We start from the raw sequence: 27,792 nt of genomic DNA, 5'->3' as shown, positions 1-27,792 counted from the left end.
GCTAGATACTAGACTAAAATTGATATTAACTATTTTTTATTTGGGTCGAAAATTTAGGCCTATTTTTAATTTTTAAGTGAAACTGACAAAGTAATTTTATTTAATCAACTATTTCAACCAGCCAAACTGCCTAGTCTATAAGGTTCATTACAGACTACTCTGCACCAATGCTGAAAAACCAAAAGCTAGTATTTACCCAGATAATTTCACTATCTTATTTTGTACGCACACGTACATTTGTATATGTTCAAGTTACAATGTATACATGTTTACTAGTTACTGATTAACCTAGTACTATTGCACGACCGTGGTGGGAAGTCAGGGAGTCCAACCATGGTTTTAGGGTATAATAAACAGGGCCTACTTCACATTCCACTCCATCACTTGTGGTAATGGGGTTGGATTTTTTTTTTAAAGGTCATACAGGGCTATGAAACTTGTGTGTAGGCCTAGTAGGCTATACTTGTACAAATATGTCAAATATTTATAGAAAAGAGTTCACAAGACACTGTATGAACGGACAACCCGAGGCTACCCTAGGTCAGTGGTTTAGCCCCTGAGTTGATTCACAGACGAGACAAGTTCAGTAGTCATGTCAATTGAATTTATGGCAGTTTGTATTTATTTAATTTAATTTTGTGTATTCAATTGTTGGTTGTTGACATCGGTTCTGATAAATACCTTTCAGATCTTTGAAACCCATTTTTTTCCAAGTTGAAAAAAAAAAATTATTTTCCAGACAACACTGCAAAGCGCCTTATAGTGATCCACAAACATGTAGGCCTCCTATATTAAGTTGTTGAGAATCAGGGGCCAAGTATGCATGGCAAAAGAAAGGATGATACCTGGGTCGTGTCTTTATTCAATCAAATGACAATCTGTGTGTGCGCATAGAGGTAGAAATTGTATACACATATTGTACAAACATTTTGATTTTGTTCTTGTGAAAAATTTACATGGGCCCCCAGTTCAAATGTTGAGGTACACAAGCCATTTGGTCCAGTGCCCCCCCCCCCCCCCCCGCCCTAATTTCAAGCCTTGAAGTTATAATTTACTACAAAAGGACACATCAAACTGACAAAGGACCTTGTAAATTTGGGCCCCCATTTTTCAGTGTCTGCTGTTGTACAAGGTCATACAGTTGTGTAATGGGCAATAAACACCCCTCATTCATAGCTGGCAAAGTAGTTAACGGTGGGTCTGGGTTTCTGTCTGGCGCTGGATTATCATATGTAGGCCTATTATCACACTTCTTTGGAAGAATGCAAAGTTGAATATTGTTGTGTACTTCAATGATGAAGAACAGGTGGTCAATTATAAACTGATCAATTGTAAAATGAGAACTCCATGTCCAGTCATTAAAGTGATATATTGGGGTTTGCAATAAATCGTTTCATAATACTCAGTCACATAACCCTTTATGATAAGACTTCACATGTTTAAGGATTAAACATGTAAATGTACGTGAGAGTGCAGTGTGCTTCCCTCACTCATGATCCACCAAAGAGAGACCTTGAGACAAAAGCCCCATTCAGCAGAAAGTTAAATCCTTAACATAATATGACTATTGTTCAAGAGATCTCAGTGAGATTAAATCAAATACTCACATTCTCACAAGTCGTTTTTGTTGACTGACGGACTGGCTGCGTTATCTATAGAGAGTTTTAGGGACCTGGAGAAACTAAGCATAAAACAAATATTCATACATGTAGATATTCATACAGACTGTTAACACACGCAATGATTACAGATAGGTTTAGGCCCTGTTTTCGCAGAAATAATAAAAATCCCAGTAAATTATATAACCCTAGCCCAGGCCTGATACTTCTCTGAGGCAGCGGAAGCGATTGCATCCGTTATCCGTTGCCCCTTGCCATTGCCTTGATGCCCTTGAAATGCTCCAGTAGAAATTTACAATTTCCTCATAGGGTGCCCTTTGCCTAAGAGAAAATGCCTTGGTGCCCTTGCCCTTTCAAAAACGAAGCATACAGGCCTGCTAGCCCCATGCTTATTTCACACACAACACAAAATTGGCGCCACTGTGCGAAGTCCACTAACCTCTCTGTTACATGTATCTCATGGAGGTACATGAAGAAAAAACCATGGTTATCTCAAGCAGGGGCATGGGTTAGCCTGTAAATTATCACCACACTGTCCCAGGAAACAAAACCTACTTGACTACTCTGAAAATTTGTCATTTAAAACAAAGTAACCAAAAGTAGGAAGAAAGGATAGTTCTGTTCCTTTCTTGCAAATTCTATTTGGATGTATCATTGCTACCATACCCAAGCCTACATCTGTATGGACTGTAAAAGTGGTAACCTTCAGCCCAAGGAGTAGGTGGCATTAGAAACGACCTCTGGGAAAAAATAATTGTAGCCCACACCTTGAAGTGGCCTTCAGGCTTTGTGCGTCTGGCGACTTGCATAAAAACATAAGAAAAATAAAAAACAGAAATGAAGACAAACCAAATTCCTAAGTAAAAGGGAAATATCAATAATAAAATTGTAGCCTTAAAGGTGTCAATCTATTTCTATCTCCATGGCCTAAACCCAAATGCTGTAATCCAAAGTGCTGACTTGATTTAGCACAATGGTGCAATAGAGGAAGTGGCCCATTAGAAGTAATACTTCCTTTATAATTACCACAAATAACATTGTAACAGGAAACATCAACTGCAACTTCAACCATGGAGCAATAAACTAGAATTGATCCATGCTTGAATTCACCTTGAAGCAAATTTTCTGATCATTTACATATTAAAACCAAGTTAAAGGCAGTGGACACTATTGGTAATTACCAAAGACTAGCCTTCACAGTTGGTGTATCTCAACATACTGTATGCATAAAATAACAAACCTGTGGAAATTTGAGCTCATTCGGTCATTAAAGTTGTGAAATAATAATGAAAGAAGAAAACACCCTTGTCACACGAAGTTGTGTGCGTTTAGGTGGTTGATTACGAGACCTCAAGTTCTAAACTTTCAAAGGTCTCAAAATCAAATTCGTGGAAAATTACTTCTTTCTCCAAAACTCTGGTACTTCGGAGGGAGCTGTTTATCACAATGTTTTATACCACCAACCTCTCCCCATTACTTGTCACCGGGAAAGGTTTTATGCTAATAATTATTTTGAGTAATTACCAATAGTGTCCACTGCCTTTAATCATGGAGGTAGATGTGCATACTTTTGAGTATGAGAGTCAGCATATAAAATTTGTATTTCCTTTGGCCAGACGAAAAACTTGATGTTGTGTTCAGAAACAATGACCATACAAAATGTACAATGTAGTTGACACAATTCTTACCTACTAAATTCCAGAATCAAACCACTTTTAGGAGAGAGTTCAAAACTTGCGGGGAAAAAAAAATCAAATTTCTACAATTTCTTTAGGGTAAAATAATGCATTTTTCAAAGAATTGTTAACATTTTATAACTAACTGCCAGTTTTTCTTGGAATGTTATACTGGTTCTTTATCTTTATGATAATTTTACAATGTAGATTCATGGTACACATGGGTGTGTACACGTATGTACACATAAAGGGTAGCCTGGTCTTCTGAATTTTAATTAGTGAGCAGCCATATTGATTTTCATGGTTCAGATCAATGTATCAACCCAGGCTGGAATGGAGAAATTGACCAGACTGTTAAAAATTAACATCAATCCAGTACTGCTAATGACATGTATTCCTATAAACAAGGGAAATATTGAGTAAAGTAGAGTTTCCATTTAGCCAATGCACTCTCTAGAGTCTAATACAACACAGTAAGCCTCAAAATTTTAGACATCTCCAACTAGGCTTATTTTTCAATAATGCTTTTTCAGCCCACTGGTCTTCTATTCTAACTCAGAATGTCTACTTGACTAGTAAACCGTTTTCACAAGATCATTAAAAATGAATTTGCAACCACACAATTCGTTCTTTTGGGTATTTGATTTTGTTGAAGATAAAATTTGAATAATAGTTTGACAAGCTGAAAAATAAATAGGTCGTTATTAATTCTACTAAAAAAAAAAAAGCATTGGATTGTAGGATGTGTTCAGTTTTACCACCAGCCTAATACTAAAACCACTGGACTTTAAGACCAGTGGTCCATTGTGTACATAACGTACAATGTAATGTGTATGAATTCAAACCCAACCGTAGAAAATAAATCACTGGGACATAGTACATGTAGCAGACATTTTGTCTCAAGCCATTGTAGCGTTGCGCCAAATATTCTGATGTGATATTGTACTGGTTAATCGGTAATTATGACAGGTTGTTAGAAACGCAGTCTCACCGCAACCGCTCAAAGGCCACGATTATATCAACTTATATATTCCGTTTCAATTTCATTCTGTTGATTGTTGATGTTTCAGTGATCTCACTGATACCCAAGGTACATTGTAAATGTATACCGTAGCTCGTTAATAAGTAACTTCAATACATCCATATGGAATGCGTGACATGTATTCCATCCCCTGAAGCATAAAAATAACAGATATTGAAGTTGAACTTTGCACGAATCAAGGTTCAGGGTGTGGTCAGAATTAGTTGTCAATTAGCCATGATTTTTTTATGTAGGCCCCTATATTTTATTTATAAAATATACAATACATTGTATACATGGAAAATAGAACTGTTTGATCAATATTGTGTTAATGAAATGGATTTTTTAATTTAACTTCTCCCCAAAATTTCTCCCAAAAATGAATTTTTTAATTTAACTTCTCCCAAAAATTTCTTGAATACTCTCATTTACATATTAGGCTATGTTAGGTAAAGGCCTACAGGACTGGTATTAAAGGCACTGTACACGTTTGGTAATTATCAGAGACCAGTGTTCTCACTGGGTGTATCCCAACATAAGCATAAAATTTATAACAAGCCTGTGAAAAAAAAAACACCCTTGTTGGACGAATTTATGTGCTTTCAGATAGGAATAAAAGACTTCTAGCTAGAAGTATTTTATTATTTTAGTGAGAAATAATGTCTTTCTCAAAAACTACAGTACTTCAGAGGGAGTCATTTCCCACAATGTTTTATACTACTATCAACAGCTCTCCAATGCTCGTTACCAAGTCGGTTTTTAAGTTAGTATTTGTTTTGTGTAATTAACAAATGTGTACCTTCCCTTTAAGGATAAAAAAACATTGTTAGAAAATGTTAGTCTGAAAGCTTACGAATTATGAATTTCATACTTAACCAATTTTTCTGTGAATGATTTCTCTTTGATCTATATTTCAACAGAACATACATATGAAAACTTAGAAATTAAAATCAGCTGATTTTGGTGACCAAAATTAAGACTATGTAAGAGCAATGTGTTCACATGCTGAAAATATGCATGTTTTTTTCACTATAATGATGCATGTTTTTTTCACTATATTCTTCAGACTCACTCAAGCCCAAATATTTACAGCTTTGTTATTTCATGTTTTATGGTTGATCACAAAAAACATAAACACTGCCTGCAACTATTGTCTCTGTTCCACCAGTCCTGCATTGAAGCTTTAAATTACAAAGGTTAGACATTTCTTGGCACGCCCTATCAAGGACAGATCAAATGACTGGCTACATGTAGTACATGTACATGCAGGGCAGGGCTTAAAGCAAACATGTCTGTTAAAATGAAATTCTTGCATGATGATCCTCTAATAAAGCTGCATGAAGAATGCCAGGCGAAAAGATAACTTCTAGTGATGTGTACATTGGCAGACCCCCAAAATTTAATTACTTCTTAAGGGGAGAGGACATTTTTCCTGAAAAAATTGCCTTTCCACACTCCACATGAATGTCAGAAGGTTTATTATTGAGAAATTGCACAGGGGAAAAAGGGCCTTGAAGACTGGGGGAAATGGGGCCATTTACAAAAGAATATTTGAATACAGAAATTAAAATTTAATGATGTTTTCTATGCAAAAAAAAATTTTTTAAGGAGCAAATTGTAAGGTCTTCTTGTACATGTACGTTGATTGTGTTATTTCTAAATGGTGGTAAATTTCAGTTTTCTTTCAGAATTCAGATTTTGCAACATGTCTGCTCGTTGAAAAACCTGTTATTTTCGTGCTACAACAATTAGTCTTGGTGTTGAGTACTGTGGCTTCTGCTCTTGAAAAACTTTAAATTTAACCATAATGCTAGAGGTTGTTCAGGATTCTCCCTTTCCTGTCTTGTCTTTGTTCAATCCAAAATTAAATTAAACTATCGTATGATTTCTTTGTAGGATTCTTCAACCAAGCTCACGCCCAGCTGCCTGCTAGTAAAGCATACTTCAACGGTACATCCAACGTTACAGTCAACACTGTACTGGACTTCCAAACGTCACCAGGAACGTGGCTTAATTTCAGAACTTGTTACTCAGGAGAAATCCTGACCCAAACTGGTTCCAATGGAGACTCGTTCACCCTCTCCATCAACCCCAGCGGGTTTCTCCAAGCCGACTGGACGGTCGGAATGCTTTCAAAATCTGTGGATGTGGGACCGAACTACGCAACCAATTCGGGATGGGTACTTTTAAAATTGCAATACACACTCGGGAGCATCCAGCTTTCGGTTGGTAACAACGTGACGACGTTAGCCACGGCCACGTTAAACAGTGAACTTCTTGCGATTGATTTGTCCGGTGGAAGCAGTGTTATTTTAGGGAGGAACTTTGATGGCTGTATTGAGCAGGTTACTGGGTTACTGCTTGATAATGCGGAGAGTTGGAACAATGTGGAGTGGGGGGCGTGTCCGTTAGAAACGCAACAAGGGTGTAGTAAGTATAAAGTAGCCATGATGATAGTGCCCAAGTATAGAACCCCCTTTATTGGCACATTGTGAAGTATAGTTTCGTTGGTAAGATGTTGTTTACTAAATGTGCACAATTGTGGTAATTTAGGAAATTATGTAACCAACATTTCATTTACTCCCATTTATTTATCCCCAGCACTTAACAATTATCAAAACAAACAAAAACAGAAATCCAATTTAAAACTATTGATTCAATGTACTACTTCAAACCCAAACCCAACTACTCCAAGTTGTCTATAAAGTACTATTCCAAGTTGTCTATAAAGTCTATTAGTGTGAAGTTGAAAAGAATTTTGAATTTTTGCTTGTGTGCGAACTTGAAGTGTTTTGTTCTTCCTTTCAAAACCTGAAAACTTGAAACTTAGAGTAAATCTTTCTTAATGTTGACTGAACGTGATTATCACAGGACATTTCTTATGATCCAGACTTTTGTTTTCATTCATTTTGCACGCTACATACACGTTAGACCTCTGGACTATACCTTACTTCAACCAACGTATCATTTCACTGGCATTGTATTCACAGTACTTCAAAGATAAAATGTTGACCCTTCAACTTCGACCTTTTAGGGTCAAGTTATCAAAGAAAATAAATGTCTGGGATGTTTGTGGCTAGTACTAGTAGAAAAATGTTGCACTCTCTCAAAGGGGTTAACAAGTAAAACAATTGAAAAATTAAAACACTATCAGTTTTGATTGAAAAATTCCAACAAGTGACACTCAAACAAAAGAAAAGCAGGAAATGAGACTTGCTTCTTTTTTTAATGTTAACTTCATTTACATTGTAGAGCAAACAAAAACAAGTATTATGTCGAAGCTCTGTGCATATCTTCTTTTCACTTCTTCCCACTCTGGGAACTTGGTTCTTTATTCCTTATTCCTACTTCGGCTCCCATTTCCTTCCGCTGAGTTTCTACAAACTCATTTTCATCCTCATTTATTTGGTACAAAACTAACCCTGGGTATTTATCTCTACATGTATGTCACTGCACTCTCTTTTCCCTGATATAAGCCGCAATTCACAAACAAACCAGTTGTCGGTGGTAGGCAAAAAGCTTAACTGGTACCGCAGGCATGTTTTTTTATCAATGTTTAAATGCTTATTTTTAGTCAAAATTATCGAGAAAAAAATCAATAAATGTTACATGTTAAAGTTTTAGCTAAATACAGCGTCTACATCTACATGTAGGCTACTTGTTGAGAAAGCACCGAGAACTCAATTCAGTAGGACGTCGAATTCATCCTTGTTTTAGCAAAGAGACAACGGGTACCAACAGCATGTCTGGGAGCAGCGTTTGGGAACGAACACAAACTTTCAGAAATCCCCGAAACTATTCCTACATTCATGAATCGTGTCTCACATACAAATGTTTTGTGGTGAACAATTATTCGAACCATTCTATAAAAAGCTTCATTACTTCTCACCAAGTAAGTTTGATGACCACTCATTTTCGGAGTACTCACCATTCTATGACTCCAAGTTTCACACAAAATCGTTGCTCAGGTATTCATTCAAACTGATATTTATTTCCATACTTCATGAAAACAGAGTACAAACAATGTTTTTAAGGAATAACCAATAAACAAAGCTATTTAATGAGGGAGAGAAAAAATAAATACATAGAGTATGGGGGCATCATCTGGAAGCCGAGGCTTATGTAGGGATGCCTGGGGACAGACAATAAACGGGGACAAGAACGAACGGACTGACAAAACGAACAAAGACAGACATGATGAAGACAACAATGATGAGAACACTAATTGCACAATAATAATAACAATGATAATAATAATAATAATAATACCAATAATAACAATAAGAATAAGAAATCGAGAAATAATAAAAAAGCGTTTGCTGACGACTTAGGCAAAAGTAAAATGAGAGCGAGAAGGCAAACTATGTCAAATACTGGGAGAGGAGAGCTCTTTTATAGGCGCGTTTAAATCGACCCACAGATGATTGTGATCTAATCGACTGGCTTAAACCATTCCAAAGACGCGGCCCAAAGAAACGAAGTGTTTGTAAGTGGAATGATGAGCGGGTGAATGGCACATAAAGGTGTGATTTGTTATGTGTTCTGGTAGAGTACCCATGAGTGTCACGGACAAAGGTAAAGAATGAACGAAAGGAGGTGGGTAAAAGGTTGTGGGTGAATTTGTACATGAAGATACCCGTATGAAGTTTATTAATGTCTGCAAGTGCTAGTGAGTGTAACTGTGCGAAAAGAGGTGCGGTGTGCTCTCGGGGATGCGATAAGGTGCATATCCTGATGGCCCTTTTTTGAGTGGTTAATAATGAATGGAGTTTGTTTTTAGAAACTTGTGCCCAGATGATATTACAATAGTTAAGATATGGAAGAATGAGGGTATTATAAAGTAATACCAAAGATTTGGGAGGAAGAAAAGCACGAAGTCTAGACATAACACCAGTGTTGCGGGAAATGGTTTTAGTAATGGAAGAGATGTGTTCAGACCAGGAGAGTTGATCATCAATAATGACACCTAGAAAATTAGTGGAGTGAACTTGAAGGATAGGATTATTATCGATACGAAGAATAGGAATATCTTCTGAGAGATGAGAGGATTTACTGAAGAGCATGAACTTAGTTTTGTGTTCATTGAGGGAAAGTTTGTTGGCTTTAAACCAGGAAGAGACTTTAAGAAGTTCGGCATTCATAATATTTAAGGATTTAGCCGGATTGGAGTCAGAGAAAGCAATAGTTGTGTCATCTGCAAAGAGCGTAAAAGACAGAAGGGAAGAAGAAGAATGCAGATCATTAATATAGAGCAGAAAGAGGAGTGGGCCAAGAATAGAACCCTGTGGAACGCCATGATGAGTTTCTTGCCAAGGAGAGTTGTGATTTTTAAAAGAAGTGAACTGTTGTCTATTGTCAAGATACGAAGAAAGCCATTTGAGAGCAACACCTCTTATGCCGTAGAAATTAAGTTTGTCAAGGAGAATGGAGTGATCAATGGTGTCAAATGCTTTCGAAAGATCAACAAAGACACCGACAGTGCTCAATTTATTATTTAGAGCAGTGGACACTTTATCAACAAATTGAATAAGCGCCATGTCTGTAGAGTGTTTAGCTCGAAACCCGTACTGAGAGTCAGAAAGAAGATGGAAGCGAGAAAAAAAAGTATTGAGTCTGTTGTAGAAAAGTCTCTCAAGAATTTTAGAAAAGCAAGGAAGAATGGAGATAGGTCTGTAATTGCTGATGTTATGTTTATCACCGTTTTTAAAGACGGGAATGACTTTAGCAACCTTTAGATTAGAAGGAAAGGAACCAGTAGTAAAAGTAAGGTTGAATATGTAAGCAAGAGGGCGAGATATAAAGGAAATGACAGATTTAATCACAGAAGAATTTATGCCATCGAATCCGCAGCTGGAGCTGCCTTTTAAATCATTGCTTATTTTAATGATTTCAAGAAAGTTAGTAGGAGTCAGAAAAAAAGAAAAGCTGTTCGGGTTATGAAGAAAGTCTGTATAGTGTGAATTAGTACTGGGGATGTTATTAGCCAATGAAGCACCAATGTTAGAGAAATGTGTGTTAAACGAGTTAGCGATTTCAGGAGGGTCTCGAAGAGTTTCTTCGCTGTTGGTGAATTCACAAGGGAGGTCAGCCCTTTTATTTTTGCCCAGAATGCTGTTAATTTCACGCCAGATATTTTTTAAGCTTGTTTTGTTGTGATCCAGCTTCTGGGCAAAGTAATTCTTTTTAGCAGCACGAATGACTGAGGTGAGACGATTACGGTAATCCTTATACAGACGCTCGTTAGCAGCACTTGGATTACGTAAGAAACGCCGGTACAACCTGTTTTTGTGATCAGCAGAGTTGGCAATAGAGTGATTAATCCAAGGCTGATTTCTCACAGAACGACCCCTAGATTTTACTGAAAAGGGGAAATGAAGATTGTAAAGAGAGTTAAAGGTAGAAAGAAAAGCATTGTAGGCAGAATCGGCTTGGTCCGCCGCATAGACTTCGCCCCAGTTCAGATTGACAATGTCTGCAGTGAAAGAACGGATGGTAGTTGCATTAATGTCCCTTGTGACATAGGTATTTCGAGCAGAGGCCGAGTTGTCAAGACAAAAGGGAGTCACCTGAAAAAGTGGTAGGTGATCGGTGATATCCGAATAAAGGATCCCTGCAGACATATCTTGATCATTGTTAGTAAGGATGTTGTCTATTAGAGTGGCACTGTGAGGGGTGATACGGGTCGGTTTGTCAAACAAAGGGCGGAAGCCATAAGCGTAAAAGGTATTCACAAAATCATCTGTAGGTCGATGGTTAGAGCAATTAAGCAAATTTAGATTGAAGTCTCCCATTATGTAACAAAGCTTGTTTTCGTTGGTGACAGTATTGAGACAAGAATCAAACGACCTGATAAAGTTATCCGGGGAAGCCCCAGGAGCCCTGTAGACATTACCGACAATCAAATTAACAGCGTGGACTCGTTCAATTTCTATGAAGACACATTCAAAATCTTCACAAGATGACATGAGGTCCTCACGAACGTGGAAATTGAGCGAGTTTTTCACAAACATGGCAGCTCCTCCCCCTGTTTTATCGGAACGAGAGGAATGAATGAGTTGGTAATTTTTCATGTGGACATATTGAGGAGGAGCTTCTTTAAACCATGTTTCTGAAAAGCCGTAGATAGAAAAAGAATGATTGAGTGAGAGCACGAAGTCATGAATATCGTAAAAATGTCTACAGAGGCTCCTGGAGTTCATATAAAAAATTGAGAAATTATCAGGGGTAGAAACATTTAGATTACAAACATCATTGCGATCAAAGTAAGAACAGGTATTGTAGCTAGCATCATCAGCAACAAATGAGTTATCAGTGGTTAAATTAGCAAACATAAATGCAAACAAATATAAACAGAAACAACAGAAAACTTAGTCACAAATGAAGTACGATCAAAGGAGATGGAGTATCAATGAACGTACATCAAATTACATGGAGCACAGAAAGAAAGAAAGAAAAAAATGAACAAATATAAATTCTCATAATTACAGGGAAACACACAAGTAAATTCATTCAATAAGACATTATTTCATGAATCCACACATATGTCTCCCTCCAACCATAAGAACCCATATAAAAAAAAAAAAAAAAAAAAAAAAAAAAAATTGGAGGTTTGTGAATTGCTGGCTAGCTCTCCCCCTACCCCCATTGGTACATGTAGGATAACCCATAGATAAGATTATCTTCAAGGAGTTGTGTCAGGCAGTGGCATCTTGATGTTGAATTTTATGATCAATTGTTCAAATTTTGTGAACTGGTTCTTGAAGGTTATTAAAATTTTCGTTTGTGAGTGTTCTGGTTTACTGGTTATACAACCTGACACTAATCTGAAGTTAATCTTATCTAGGATTAACCTAAACTCTATATCCTTGATCCCTCTTATCCCTTGTTGTCCATATGTGTGTTTTTTTGTTTCTGATTTTTATTTTGTATCTTCTAGACCCGCCAGAGCTCAATCCATGCTATAGCCATCCGTGCAAAAACCAGGGTGTTTGTTCTAGCAACGCTCAAACACCGAACGGATTCACGTGCCAATGCACGGCCCGTTACACCGGTGATCGTTGTCAGTTGGACACAGGTACACATGCAGATTAGTCAAACCCCCCAAGCTAGCTAGCAAGCCAATCATGCGACTCCTTGCATAGGGACAGGGCGAGCTGAGAACTTTGCGCGCAGATGGAAACAATAGCGTGGCTGGTTTGCGCAAATGCACTTTGAGTTGTTTTCATCTGCGAGCAGGTCAATCAATGATGATATTGCTCAGCCCCAACCTACTATTTAAAGATGTATTCCACATGTTTTCCAATTTTTCATTTTATGAGGCCGCATCCTTTTTTTTTACTATTTTTTATTTTCTTTCAAAAAAGACAAATTGTCTGTGGATTTCTCTTCAAGTTACTTATCTTATAAGAACATGCGACTAAATTAAGTAAGACTTTAAATCGAAATAGTGGTGGCCAGTTTGAATTGAAATGCTTGGCGGCCACCTTTGAAAGTGAACAAAATTAAAAGGCCCTCATCCTCGTTTTGAAAAACCTGGACGATCAACTGGAGTTTGTTTTTACTTGGCCTTGTTGATCCACCTCTTGCTTTTGTAAAACCACTTCACAGTGCTGTCTAAAAATATATGCCAATGCATGGTATTATTTTTCAGAACTTTTTCAATGCTTCAACTGTTATGGCAGCAGACAATTTGGTTCATTGTCTATTATTTACATAAATCTGTACATGTGAAATTTTTTAATGAACTTGGGATTTTTATTTTCAAGTCAGCTGCCATTGAATAAAATGAAGCGCTTACAGTCAGATGGTCATAATGAGGAATAAATTCACATCGTGGACCAAAACACCTGGCTGAAATAATCAATATGTACAACCAGTATGTAACATGGAAACAACAAAACCTTGTTTTCCACAACGAAAACCCTGAAATAACGGTCGTGGAATAGCGATTCATGTGGAATTACATCTTTAAATGCGTTTCATTTTTACTAATAATTGGAGAGAATAAGTTTACTTTAATGGGCATATAGCATCAATCAATGTTATGAGTTGTTTTGGGGTAGGGATACATGGAGGTAGAAATATATCATGTCAGAGATTCCAAGGCCAGGTGTTGAATGGCTTTTTCATTTTGTCCACACCACTACAGCAGCAAGCTGGTTAGGTGTGGAGCTTGATGTTTTGTTGACACTAAACAACAGTTTCCTGGTTTGATCAATTTGTAAAGGCAAAGTTTGGCTGTGGGTTCATAACCATGTACATTTAAACAGGGCTCCTCACAAGTCACAGTGAATGAACCACTATTCAAAAAAAATATTCAATTCTTTTGTGAATCATTCAACTGAATCTTATGGGGCCAGACAGGATCCAACTTTAGCTCCATTTTTTGTGGTATTCAGGAAGAGTTGACTAAGGACCACGGCTTTGTTGTCCACATAAGATTGAAGAACAACTCTTTAGAAAAAGCTACTTGTGTTTTTATTGAAACTGTTGAGCATGTTTCAAAAGGATGGATCCTAAATTGAGAATCAAAGGCTGTGAGAAATCTTCTGTAGATATTCTTTTGGGCCAGACAATGGCTGGATGTCTGTGTCCTTGGGTTGGTTTTTAGTTTAGTTTAGACATTTTTTATGATGGATAGTTGGAGTAAATTGTTGTAGTTTATATAGTAATATAGAAGCTGGGTGTACATGTAGAACAAGACTAATATCAATTTAATGCTAAAAATAACTTGCATGTTTAGTTGCATGAGGATTTTAACAAATTATCTGTCAAACGCAGCAAAAGGCAACGCACTGGCAAATTAATAATAAATGCACTAATTCCACAGTAACCACACCTTAATACTTAACTTCAAATTTGGTGATCATTTTTTTTTTGGTAGAAATCCAATGCATTTAGGATACTGTGATTTATGATTTGGACAAATTTTTGAAAAATTTTCTCCAAAAAAAAACCTACTTGATTGATCCTTCAAATTCTTTTAAAGGCAGTGGACACTATTTGTAGTTACTCAAAAAACATTTCGTGATTACGAGTTATTGGGAGCGGTTGATAACATTGTGGGAAACAGCTCCCTCTGAAGTGGCGTAGTTTTCGAGAAAGAAGTAATTTTCCACGAGTTTGATTTTGAGACCTCAGATTTAGAATTTGGGGTCTCAAAATCAAGTACATGTATCTGAAAGTACACAACTTCGTGTGACCATGGTGCGACAAGGGTGTTTTTTTCTTTCATTATTATCTCTCAACTTCACACTGATTGAGCTAAAATTTTCGCAGGTTTATTTTATGCATATGTTGAGATACACCAACTGTGAAGACTAGTCTTTGACAATTGCCAAAAGTGTCCAGTGTCTTAAAAGAAGAAAATCGGTCACCAATTCAAGGAAAAAAGAATGTCACACAGTCACCAATACAAGTGAAAAAGATTGTCACATTATGTCCAAACCTGTAGTTTTGTATTTCTTGTGATGCCCGGAGTCTTTAAACCTCCTGAATTGTAACATCTGGGAGGTTCCAGTTCTACTAGAATAAGGGGAACCCAAGCCCACAAGCTATCTTTCAGGAATTTTCACATATTTGTCCAATCTCATCTCTGATTGATAGAAGATTCCTTACTGTTAACAAAATAGAACACCCTTCATCCAAGATAATCTTCTTAAGAAAGAACGGCTAAGATTTATTTCTTGATAAAAACCTCAATTGCAATCCCTTCAACCTTCAACCTTCAACATTCTTGCTGCGGCTGGTAGCTAATTTTCCAGTAGTGTTGTATTCATTTGTGTGCTGGATGGTTCTTTATGGCTCAAAATGCAAATAAAACACTTGGGTTGCTGTGCGCTGAAGGGTCTAGCTTGTTTTGTAAAAGGAGACGCTCTCTTTGTTAAAACACAAGGGCTGTTTGGCTTGAAGTTTTATGTAAGAGTTATAAATCCTGGTTTGTTTACACTCTACTGTGGTCCCAAGAGACAAGTCACCTTGTTGACAAAAAAAATAGTGACCTTTTACATTCCAGGGCAAGTTCCTGTTACTATGAGATTTGTCGGTAATTACCTCATGAATTAAGAAAGCAACAACTTTGAGTTTCTTTCATATCAGAAAAAAAAGAAAAACAACAACTGCTTTCTCAATTTATAGCCAGGTGCTATGTTTTCCTTCTTTAAGCTGTTTACCTGTTATGCCTGTGTTAGCAGGAAGTGAGGGCTCTTTAGCTCTTTTGTAAAATATGACATCACAGGTCACATGGTCTAGTCACATGACAGAATTAATCCTGAGGTTCAATGAGTAATTAGTTATTGGGACTTGGTGGGTAAATTCCCATTAATATTATAAAAGCATGTGTGAAGTGTACAATACAAAAGACAGCAAAAGACTACAGGAGTTCATGATTTTGTAGTTGAGAAATAATATTGCCATAAAAAATGCAAGACAATTTTGGGTGTGGTCGAATTTAAAAGTAGACTGAGTTACGAAAGAACAAATCATGACAATCAATCAAGAACAAATCAAATGTGAAAAGGTTCACATTTTGACTGGAGAGGGGCGTCTTGATGTTCCTTCTTTTGAGGGTTTGGGGTGGGGAAAATTTGTTATAAAAGTTTCTTCCCGCTTCAAGTGAATTTGTTTGTACAGTTAGGAGTTGATTATAGGCATGGTTTTTTGTTTTGTTGTTGTTGTGACTGAACTGTAGATGGCATGATAGTGCGTTTGTGTATACTCAACGTTGATGTGTCTTTGTCTATTATTATTGAATCTGGGACAGCATTATTTTGGGGCATGTTTACTCTGTTTGTAGATGTAGTTCACCAACAAAATGACAATACCTTAAGGAAAACTTGATCTTGATCATCTTGGATGGGTTGTCTGTATTCACAATCATGATTGCAGGTGTAAATTATCTTTCATGAAACGGTACCAGACTATTTTGTTCATTTGGTACATATTAATGGGCCTTTTGCTAAATTTCAAAAATGTTTATATATCAATTCGGGCGTGGAATTTCATCTTTGAGAGGGCAAGGCCATTTTCATTTTGCAAGGGCACCCTACTGGGAAAACTATAGGAAATATTTCAAGGGGCACCAAGGCCAAGATGGGGCAACAAGGGTCGTGTCCTCAGTGTAATTTCAGGCCTGTAATGATGTACAATCATTTTTAATGGGAATTTGTGTTTGGTGCCGTGTTTTGACCAAAACATCATCATGGTTCATATCCAGTGGTTGAAACATTGCATCTGGGTAACATTTCAAACTCACAACACCAAGGAAACTGGGTACATGGAAACTGGGTACATGGAAACTGGGTACATGGAAACTGGGTACATGGAAACTGGGTACATGGAAACTGGGTACATGGAAACTGGGTACATGGAAACTGGGTACATGGAAACTGGGTACATGGAAACTGGGTACATGGAAACTGGGTACATGGAAACTGGGTACATGGACTAGGAACATGGAGACTGATATGTATCTAGGTTATATTTAAGGTTGTTTCAAAAGTTGTCCAATGTTTTTAATAACACCGTTTTGTTTTTGGGATATTTGTTAGGACCATTGTGTCTGAACCCACAGTATAGTCTGGATTGCTTGAATGATGGGATATGCCAGGAGGACGACATCGGCAACTCAACATTCTGCGTGTGTACCTTACCGTACGAGGGCCCGCTGTGTGAATTCAACAAAACGTTTGCGTGTTCTCCTGATGCGTGCATGAACAATGCGACGTGTACTGAAGACCCAAACGGCATCAGCTGTTTATGTGTACCAGGTAACGCATCATCAACCTATACCCTCATCCATCTTAGTTTGGTTCCTTAATTTTTAAAAGGATCCCGTCTTAAGCCTGGTTCACTTTTTGTGGGGTAAACAATCACTTGGCCTTTTGCTTTTAAAATATAATGCAGTATTATGGACTTCATTGTTGTGTCCCTACAAATTTCTTTACTCTTTCTTATCATCACCAGGCTTCAGTGGTGATAACTGTGCCATCAACATTGATGAATGCAGGGTCAATCTCTGCCTAAACAACGCTCGCTGCATTGACGGAATTGACTCCTACACCTGTAACTGCACGGGTACCGGCTACACTGGTGCCTTCTGCTCTGAAACCGTCAATGAGTGCGACGCTCTACCCTGCTTGAACAACGCTGCCTGCGTGGAGTTATCAGGGAGCTTTGCATGTGTTTGTTTGCCTGGCTGGACTGGGGATTTATGTGGAGTTGAGATCGATGAATGTGTGTCCGATCCTTGCCAGAATGGGGGAGTTTGCTCAGAGCTGTTCAATGGCTACATTTGTCAGTGCTCCGACGGCTTTGGTGGTAATTATCAAATTTCTGTCTAGACCTTACCAGGCCAGATACTTCACGGAGGCAACGGAGGCGATTGCCTCCGTTGCCCCTTGCCATTGCCTCAGTGCCCTTGAAATGCTCCAGTAGAAATTTATAATTTCCTCATAAGGTGCCCTTTGCCAAAGAGAAAATGCCTTGGTGCCCTTGCCCTTTCAAAAACGAAGCATACAGCCCTGCCTTACAATACAGTAAAATAACTACATTTCAATGTGCAAGGTTTTTAAATTTAAGGGAGTGGCTTTAGTATTCCACCTATATTTTATTACCAATTTACCTTAAATTTTTTGTTTTTTATGAATGTAAAGTTGTTGTAACTCAGCCTTTGTGCTGCGATGAAAGTTTTTTAATAAACCATTTTATTTATCTATTTATCTATTATAGAGCATTCTAACTCATTAAAGATGGTCACACACCGCTGAACAGTCTTAAAAATTAACAAATGCATACAGTATTACATCTAATGAAGTAGTTGCTACAAAACAAAAGCTCATGCAGCATAATTAGATAGTCTTTAAGTGCTACAACTATCTTCATTGTTCTAAAGAAAACATTAAACATGTAGGTCATTGTTCAATTGGATGAGTTTTCAGAGCCTTCTTAAAGGAACACGTTGCCTTGGATCGGTTGAGTTGGTCTTTGAAAAGCATTCTGTAACCGTTTGTTATAAAATCGATATGGTTAGAAAGATGTTGTTAAAGTAGAATACAATGATCTACACAAATATGCCTCGAAATTGCGTGGTTTTCGTTTGACCTCGTCGACAAACATGGTCGGCCATTTATGGCAGTCAAAAACCATAAATGGCCGACTGTGTTATTTTGCGACGTACAATGAGAACCGTTCAATTTTGAGTGATACTTGTGTGGATCATTATATTCTACTTTTAAACTATCTTTCTAACCATATGCATTTAATTACAAACAGTTTCAAACGCTTTTCATAGACCAACTCTTCCGATCCAAGGCAACGTGTTCCTTTAACATCGTCCAATGAAGGCAGGCAATGGATGCACTGTGGAAGTTCATTCCAGAGTTGAGGTTCATGTGCCTGAAATGCATGGTCATTAACTATGCTGTATGTATTGGGACTGTGGACTTAGAGTAGGGTAATGTCTGAACTTGAGCAGAGTCCATGTCTCCCGCAGTGATGTGGTTCAATGAGAGAGCCAAGATAAATTGATGGATCGGTAAAATGATTCAAACACTAATGATGAGCTGTTGTCAATTCTGACTCTTTTCAGGGACAAACTGTGAGACAAACATTGATGATTGCGCTGGCGTAACCTGCCCAGACACATTTACATGTGTGGATGGAATCAATATGTACACATGTGAATGCCAACCCGGCAAAGGTAAGAACAACAACTCTTCTTGACAACTGAAGTCTCAAAGTTTGCTCCTTTGACTCCGTTCATCTACTTCTTCTTAATCAAAATCAGGGGCAGTGCTAGAAAAAATTGATCATTGTTTAATCATTGCATTCTACTCTACCAACCACGGTTAGAGCTAGAACGATTGGTGTGGTGGGCATTAAATCAAATTTTTCGGAAGTCCACCGAGGGCGTGCAGATCAACAAAATTATTCATGTTTAATGGGGCCTTTTTGTTGCTGAAGTTAGGCAAGGTTTTCAAACTGTTCTTGTATGGGGCCTTGGAATAAGTTGAATGGCCTTTTGATGGTGTTCTTTCTTTCTGATATTTTGATATTCCTTATTATCATGTTTCAGATTAATGCACAGTGGACAATATTTTTAAATCTGTGCTGGGCGGCACAATGTATTTTGCTCTGAGTGCTGGGTAAAAATTGCGAGTCCTGGGCAGGGCTGCCCAGCACTGACCACTGTCGCTACAACAGTGACACCAACCAGACTCCGATAGTGGTTGATATCTATGCCTACATCCTTACAGACTGTGAAGGGGGTTACCCTGTTTCAGCCCCAGAAGTAGGTGGCAACAAGTCCCTGGTGACAGTTGATTTGGTTTTAGTGTAGCCCTCACCTTGCTGTGGTCTCAACCTTCGGCAAAACAACACCATGTATTGGGCCCATTTATACATTTTACAAGCTTTATTCTGCTGTTATTTTGTAACTTGTTGACGTGTTTGATTTCTTTATACAGTCAATTCATCTGGTGTATGTATAGACTACGATGAGTGCTCAGTCCAACCATGCGTCAATGGAGATTGCGTCAACGGAGACAATATGTAAGTTTGCATAATATTACTACCCCTCCCCAGCTTTTCAGTTTGCAACTTCCATAATTTGTTATATTTAAACTTGTTGACCTTTATCCTTGACTCCTGAGGCCGTCTTGCAATCAGGTGACCTCAATCCACCAATATCTCACTCTCGAATGTCACTTCACACCAAATTGTTTGGATATCAAGATAAGATGATCTCCTGGCTGCCGCATCCCAGGTTGTATCCTAAACTTGGGTGTAATCCCTGGCTACACGGCAGTTACAGGTTGAATGGCTTCTGACTGGCACCCCATATCAATAATATTGACAGAATAGGCACCCTACCAACATTAGGCTTAGATTGCCGAGTTTATTGAGCACTCTTCTTTTAATCAGTGAGTCACAGGTTCAAATCCCGCCCAAGTCAATATTTCTTTGTTCAACCCAAACTCAAATTGTTTGGACTTAAGATGAAATTGGAATGCCTGACCCCAGTAATAAGCAATTGCTATTAAGGCCTGAACCCCTCAGTCCTTCTGAATCCTTCATTTTGGCAACGGGGATAAGGATGGATTTTGAAGGGTAAAGGCCAAGTCGCACTGCAGCGATAACTAAAAAACGATAACTGTATCGACGCAAAGAGAGCGCATTTTATTGGTTGAATTGCTCCACGCAGTGTGTTTTTATCGTTCTCGTTTTAGTTCTCATTATCGGGGCCTGTGTGACCGGGGCTTTAGGGGTGAGCTTTGTCCAATTTTTTGCCTGCAGGAATTTATTTGCCCATTGTCTAATCTTCAATTAGAACTCACTCCACGGTAATGAAGCTAATAACGAGAAGTTTCCCTTGATCCATTAAAGCTTAAGATTTTCAACCTTCCACTCGGGTAGTAGTTAAAAAGCAGTACAGTTCTTTTCATAATTGAGATGTCTCCTGAATATCGAAAATCTACTCTGCAGAAGTAGAATAAAAAGCAAGATATCAAAAAAACATAATCTTCTGGCAAGTAGACAAACACATGGTGTTACCGCAAACCAACTATATATTGTCTAATCTTGTCACGTTCTGTTCCCATTTTCAGGTATGAATGCAACTGCTTCCCTGGCTTTAACGGAACCAACTGTGAACTAAATATTAATGAATGTTTCTCATCGCCATGCCTCATGGGATCCACCTGTAATGATAATGTTAACGGCTTCAACTGCACCTGCCTGCCTGGTTATGATGGAACACTATGTGATAATAACATAGATGATTGTTTGATAGATCCATGTCAGAACGGAGCAACGTGTGTAGATGGTATTGACAGGTATGCACCAAAAAGTTGTTTTGTATATTTAAATGCAAAGATTTGTTAGTGAAGTGGCATTTCGACCCAAGTAGAATCTTTTTTAAAGACACTGGACACCTTTGGTAATTGTCAAAGACCAGTCCTCTCACTTGGTGTTATCTCAACAATAACAAACCTGTGAAAATTTGAAGTTGCAAGATAATAATGGGAGAAAAAACCAGCCTTGTCACACAAAGTTGTGTGCTTTCAGATGCTCCATTACGAGACCTCACGCGTGACGTCTCGAAATCAATTCAAATTTTTTACTGAGAATTTACTTTTTTTCTCAAAAACTACTTCAGAGGGAGCCGTTTCTCACAATGTTTTATACTATCAACCGCTCTCCATTGCTCGTTACAAAGTAAGTTTGTATGCTGACAATTATTTTGAGAAATAACCAATAGTGTCCAGTGCCTTTAAACCAGAATGACAACACAACACATAGACATATCGTCGATCGTGGAACACGCAGAAACTAACAATTTGTTTCAATGCTTCCCCCAGCTATACCTGTACGTGTGTACCAGGCTATGACGGTGACATGTGTGACAATGACATCAATGAGTGCCTCCCTGACCCCTGTCAGAACAATGCCACGTGCAGTGACATGGTCAATGATTATCAATGTAGCTGTATCCCTGGATTTATTGGTAAGTTAAAATTAGTTTTTTTTTTTTTGTTTTTTTTTTCCCTTTCCTTTTTTTCCTTCATTTATCTACTTGTAGATCCCAAAAGCAGTTAACCCCAACTCCTAATGGATTGTGACAAGAAACACAAATGTTTGCACTCTTATAAACACTCTTAGATAGAACTTGTATGCCTGGCCTTATGGTCTCAATTTCAATCAGCCTGTAAGCACAACAACTTACTAAGCACAGAAAGTAACCTGCCACAAAGTGATATTCAGTTTGCATTGTTGTAACTGGTGCCCCACTCAGTTTTTGCTTAGCAAAGAAGTTTGTCAAGCAGTATTGTTAGTTCATCACAAAACCTTTATTAAGGAAAGCAGAGCCGCAAACTCTCCCTGATTCTGCAGAAAGTTTCCAGAATATAATCAAACCTTTCCATCTTTCTGATGAACAAATTTGACAATCTCTAAATTCTAAACATCTCCCTGATTGTTGTACAAAATCTCCTTGATTGACAGATGCAAATTTTGGCAGCTCTGGGAAAATATGTCGTTTGGGTGTATTCCTTGAGATACTGCTAGAGGTTTTGAAGTGGTAGTAGTGATGACTGGATTTAAATTAAGTATTAAATTTCTCCGGTTTTTTTTGTCACAGATAAGAATTGTTCAACCGACTTTAACGAGTGTGAACCAAATCCATGTCAGAACAGCGCCCGCTGTGAAGATCTGTTGAATGCATTCTTGTGCGTCTGCACCATTGATTACATGGGCGAGACTTGCGATATGTTGTACGACGCTTGCGTGGCCGAGACCCCGTGCCAGAATGGCGCCACCTGTGTCACGCCTACACCGCTCCCTTCTTTAGACTACACCTGTCAATGCGTTCCTGGTTTCAACGGCACAGATTGTGAATTCAACATAGACGACTGCGTGAATCATGATTGTAACGCCACAGCGGGTCTGATCTGTTTCGATGAGGTGAATGATTTCAGATGTGCATGCCCTGTCGGGTTTGAAGGTCCACTCTGCGCGACTGAAACAGACGAGTGTGATTCAAATCCCTGTATGAACTCGGGCGTCTGCAATGATTTTGTTGGGTTTTTCAACTGTACTTGTGCCCCTGGGTTTACAGGAGACTTCTGTAAAGTCGACATTAATGAGTGTGAACCCATGCCATGTCTCAACGGGGCGGTATGTCAAGATAGAGTCAATGGATATCAGTGTTTCTGCGTACCCGGTTTCTCCGGAAGCGACTGTGAGATATTCATAGATGAATGCGACTCCGATCCCTGTCAAAATGGCGCAACATGCGTCGACAGTATCTTAGATGTGAATTGTACCTGCGTCTTGGGCTTTGAGGGGAAATTCTGTGAGATTAACATCGATGAGTGCGAGTCCAACCCGTGTGAGAATAACTCCACATGTAATGATGGAGTGAATGAGTTTGATTGTATATGTACACCAGGCTTCACCGGTATACTGTGTGAGATAGACATTGATGAATGCGCCGTCCAACCATGCAATACAGGTATCTGCACTGACGCTGTTAACGGGTAAGTTGGAGGCACAAATTTTTCTCAATTATAAATCAAAACTGCTGTTCCTCCAAAATCCACACCCTGACTTTGCTTGTTTTCAACTGTACATGCCAAATAACAATTCTCCCCAAGGTTTGGTGGTTGTAGGAATCTGATGGATGTAAGAAGCTTTCTAGTAAATGGGAAATTGGTGTGTCATACCTGACGTCAATTTCACAAAAAGTTAGGACTACTAGGAGATATTAAAAACCCAAGGCTAGTCCTAAGTTAAGACGAGTGACTCGTCCTAACACAAGATAAGACTAGTATTAACACTTTGTGAAACCCACCCCTTGGCAGTCAAGTGCACCTGACTCAAGCTCTGGTGTTTCTGATCAGTATGGGTTTGAGTTGTCATTTATTATTTTGAAGCACACACAATTGGTATCTGTGTTAAAAAAAAGCCTGGCTATCTGCAAAAAAAATGCTGTACAAATTTACTCTCATTACAGTTAAAGCTGGGCCCTATCACATAGAGCTGTTCTGCTTAGCATAAAATGAGCAGGTTAGCAATCACATATTGTACTTGTGACATGGTATTTTGGCTGGTAACCTTGTTCTGGTTAGCATAATTTTGTTGTGCTTAGCTACCTGTTGCGCTTCAGCAGCTCTATGACATTAGGCCCAGGTGGAATTGTGTTGATCTATGTATTGTTTTTCTTCCCCCCATCTCTGCTTGACTAAGCTCATAATTATATTTTATTATACCATTGAGTACAGTAGATCATCCTCAGCTTGTCATTGGTGAGTGGTGTCATCTAGACGTGTAGTAGTTCATGTTGCATCATACTATTTCTGTTATTTTTTTTAAAAACCACCTCACATCGTTGTTAAAAACTAAATTATGCCTAACCTGCGGTATTATTGGTTTTTTCTGATTTGTTTTTCGAGCTTCTTGAGTAACAAGTTTCCTTTTGAAAATATCGTTACCACAATAAAATACCTGACTTGTGAAAAGAAAGACGGCAAAGTTTCTCAGAATAAGTTCTGGGATTTGTTGTTTTTGTGTGAGAATATTGCATCTAGGCACTCACCGTGATTCATAGAACTAAACCTACATGTACTACGGTATGCTGGAATCTTGGAATGCTCGGACTTACAAGGGTACATGTACCTCCCTTTGAGCCAAATATACGGATAAAAAATGGTGGCAGCCTATCCATTTTTGTATGCAACATTTGTAGGACAAATGTCTGGAATCAGGGGTGCGTTCCACTCGCGCAAATGTTGCCAACAGTTGCGCACGTTCACCAACAATTTAAAGTGGAACGAGTTGTTCGCCGCCACCATTGACGAACGTTGGCAACTTTAGGCGAACATACTTCTGAGGTAATGGCGAGTGGTTTTTAAAATGGCGGACAAGCATACGGTATTATTTCTTTGTCACAAACATAATTACATTGTATTATAGGTGGATGATAATGCAGATTTGGAATAACAAAGTTAATTAGTTGATGTAATGACGTCAAAAAGAGGACTATTGCAGCAACAATCGCACCAATCATTCAAAAGATTAAAAAAACGTTTGCGCGAACAGTTGCGAGTCGTTTGCGCGAGTGGAACGCACCCCAGGGTTTTACACAATAGCCTATCCAACAGGAAGGGATTTTACAAGGCATGGTTTCCAGCACCTGGTGTCACTCTTTGTATTATGAGTGGAACAAAGCATCTCTCAAAGAAAAGTTGGGGTAGATAAAAACATCAGTTCTCTGGCTGCCAGCAAACACAAATATGAAGTTGTTAAATAACTTCTGCTTTAAATCTTTCCTAAAATAACTTGCTGATTAAAGCCATTGGACCCTTTCGGTAAACAGTGTTGTCCAAGGCCCACACTTTGTGTACCACAACTTCTATATCAAATAACAAACCTGTGAAAATTTAGGCTCAATCGGTCATCAGAGTAGGGAGAAAACAACGGAAAAACCCACCCTTGTTTCCGCGCGTTACGCCGTGTCATGACATGTGTTTAAAATAAATCCGTAAATCTCGTTAACGAGAATTTATATTGTTTTGCTGTTTTCTCAAAAAGTAAAGCATTTCATGGAATAATATTTCAAGAGAAGTCTTTCTCCATTGCCTTCTGTAAACCCTGTAAGTTATTTGTAAATCTGTGAACTTTTTTTTTTTTTCTGAACCGAAAGGGTCCAATGGCTTTAACTTGTCATCCGATGTGAAGTGGTTATAATTTTTGAATGGCTTTTATCATCAGCTGTTGTTGTAATCCCAGGCATGTTTGTTAAAGTAATTGATTATTTTTTGGTTTCACATTTCATTAAATGTAAACTTAACCTTTCCATATCCAAACTGTGGCATTTTGAAAGCATGCTATATTTTGTGAATCATTCAAGTTCACTTTTTGTTTTTGAGTTTAAGAATTTTTACTTTTGGTTTTTATATTCAACGTTTTTCTCTGACATTTTAAAGAATTACTGCATTGCAGTTTGATTTTAAGTTGTGAAAGTAGAATATTTAGAAAATCTTAATCACAGCAAAACAGTTTTTGATTCCTTTGCATCATTTGACTTAATGATGTTTACTAGTTCGTTGTTTCAATGTTGTGTTTGCGCATGTTTACTGTTTGAGTTGTTTTACATTATTGATGAAGTACAGGGCTCCAAATGTACACTGGACCGCTGGCCAGCTTCCAGTGATTTTTTCATTTGGGCCACTTAACTCATGATCCAACAAGTCCAGTGATCTTGTGTTTTTGACTTGAATAATGAATACCTCATGTTGAGTTTTCTTATAAATATCTGTCAATTCTGTTGTTTATTGAGGTATTGCATCGATAAGGAAGATGGTCAATGAGGGAAACGTCTCAGCCAAACAGAATATTTAATTTTCATAGTTTGAGTATTTCTTAACTTTTTTATTTTGTCCACAGCTACACCTGTGACTGCGCGGATACTGGCTTTGAGGGAATCAATTGTGAGAACGACATTGATGATTGCGCATCTACTCCTTGCCTTAACGAAGGAACGTGTGTTGATGGAGTTAAGATAATCACCTGCTATTGCCATGAGGGGTATGATGGGGTGAACTGCGAGAATGATATCAATGAGTGTCTGAGTGGACCATGCGCTAATGGAGGACAGTGTCTACAGAAGTCTGATCAGAGTCTGTACGGTCAGAACGATCCCCTGTTCCCCGGAGCTTTCAACTACTCCGACGCTAGCGGGTTTAAATGCAGATGTTTGGCTGGATACGAAGGTGATTTGTGTGAGATTAACATCGACGAATGTGCTTCAGGGCCCTGTCTTAACGGTGCGACATGCAACGATGGCGTCAATGGTTATATCTGCGTTTGTGCAGGCGGCTGGGAAGGTGTCGACTGCAGCATCGAGATTGATGAATGTGAACCGGCACCGTGTGAGAATGGCGCCACGTGCACTGATCTCATTAATGATTATGACTGCACCTGCACTCACCAGTACGGTGGTAAGAACTGCGCTGTGGAACTCATAGGGTGTATCGATAATACAGATTGTGCAAATGGCGCTACGTGTGTACCGGCTTACAACGACACTTCAGGAGTACATTCCTTCACTTGTGTCTGTGATGCAGGTTTTACCGGTAATCTTTGCACTGTCATAACCTCAGCTGCTTTCGACACAGAAGGTGCCTACTTGAGAGATTCGGGTACCAACGGAAAGACGACTCTCGATTACTCTCTGGCCTTACAGACCACACTCCCTGATGGAGTGCTTCTGTACACGGGTGATGTTGATCCGTACTTCCTGCTCGAGATGTTCAACGGAGACTTGGTATTGAAGTACGGCAACGGCATAGAGGCTGCCATAGAAATCAACAACTTTGGGCAGGTTATTAATGACGGCGAGTACCATACAGTTAAGGTCATCATCACCAGCTCCAACATAACTCTTTCAGTCACAGTCAACACGTCCACACGGTCCCGCAGAGATGCCACATGCTCTGGGGGTATTTGCCAACAAGTTGCTCCCATCTCTGAGTACGATCAAGTCACGTTTGATTCTATGTACGTCGGTGGCGTCCCCAGCGATATTGTCGACAAGGTCTCTGCACTCTCAAACTCTGGGAAGTTTTTCACAGGCTGCATGCAGGACATTATAAACGAGGAAACTGGCGGGTATGTCTTGCCGGAGGTGTTGACCCGTGCAGCTCCGGCAGGGTGCGTCAGAGTGAAGCAATGTGACCCAGATCCATGTAATGCAAATGGAGCTTGTACTGATTTATGGCTGAGTTTTTCCTGTGATTGTTTCATTGGATATGTTGGAGACGCCTGTAGTTATAGTAAGTGAAAGTTAACTGAGACACTTTGATTTACCATTCCGCCTTTCTTAGAACTTTTTTTTCATTCAAACTACCTGTTTGGTTGATCTCAATGAGTATAAAGAATATTATTTAGCTACCCAATGTGTGCAAAGCACTATACATGG

General features: G+C 38.6%; 1 protein-coding gene across 4 annotated transcripts in view; it reads left to right on the top strand.

Moving 5' to 3' along the window:
• LOC139947840 (uncharacterized) overlaps positions 1-27,792 on the top strand; it is a 46,554-nt gene that overhangs the window by 2,426 nt on the left and 16,336 nt on the right. For 2 of the 4 annotated variants that reach the window (XM_071945640.1, XM_071945643.1), the window contains exons 2-12: positions 6,213-6,746; positions 12,253-12,390; positions 16,865-17,083; positions 17,280-17,633; positions 18,904-19,014; positions 19,781-19,865; positions 20,921-21,148; positions 21,674-21,819; positions 22,453-23,350; positions 24,095-24,118; positions 26,259-27,646. In XM_071945640.1, the coding sequence (XP_071801741.1) occupies positions 6,213-6,746; positions 12,253-12,390; positions 16,865-17,083; positions 17,280-17,633; positions 18,904-19,014; positions 19,781-19,865; positions 20,921-21,148; positions 21,674-21,819; positions 22,453-23,350; positions 24,095-24,118; positions 26,259-27,646 (4,125 nt within the window). The remainder of the gene's footprint in view (positions 1-6,212; positions 6,747-12,252; positions 12,391-16,864; positions 17,084-17,279; positions 17,634-18,903; positions 19,015-19,780; positions 19,866-20,920; positions 21,149-21,673; positions 21,820-22,452; positions 23,351-24,094; positions 24,119-26,258; positions 27,647-27,792) is intronic. The other 2 variants (XM_071945642.1, XM_071945641.1) reach the window with 2 other exon arrangements.

The sequence above is a fragment of the Asterias amurensis genome, chromosome 15 (assembly GCF_032118995.1).
Source record: "Asterias amurensis chromosome 15, ASM3211899v1".
NCBI lineage: Eukaryota > Metazoa > Echinodermata > Asteroidea > Forcipulatida > Asteriidae > Asterias > Asterias amurensis.
Note: the sequence above shows the minus strand (reverse complement) of the source record. Positions and strands in the feature narration are given on the sequence as shown.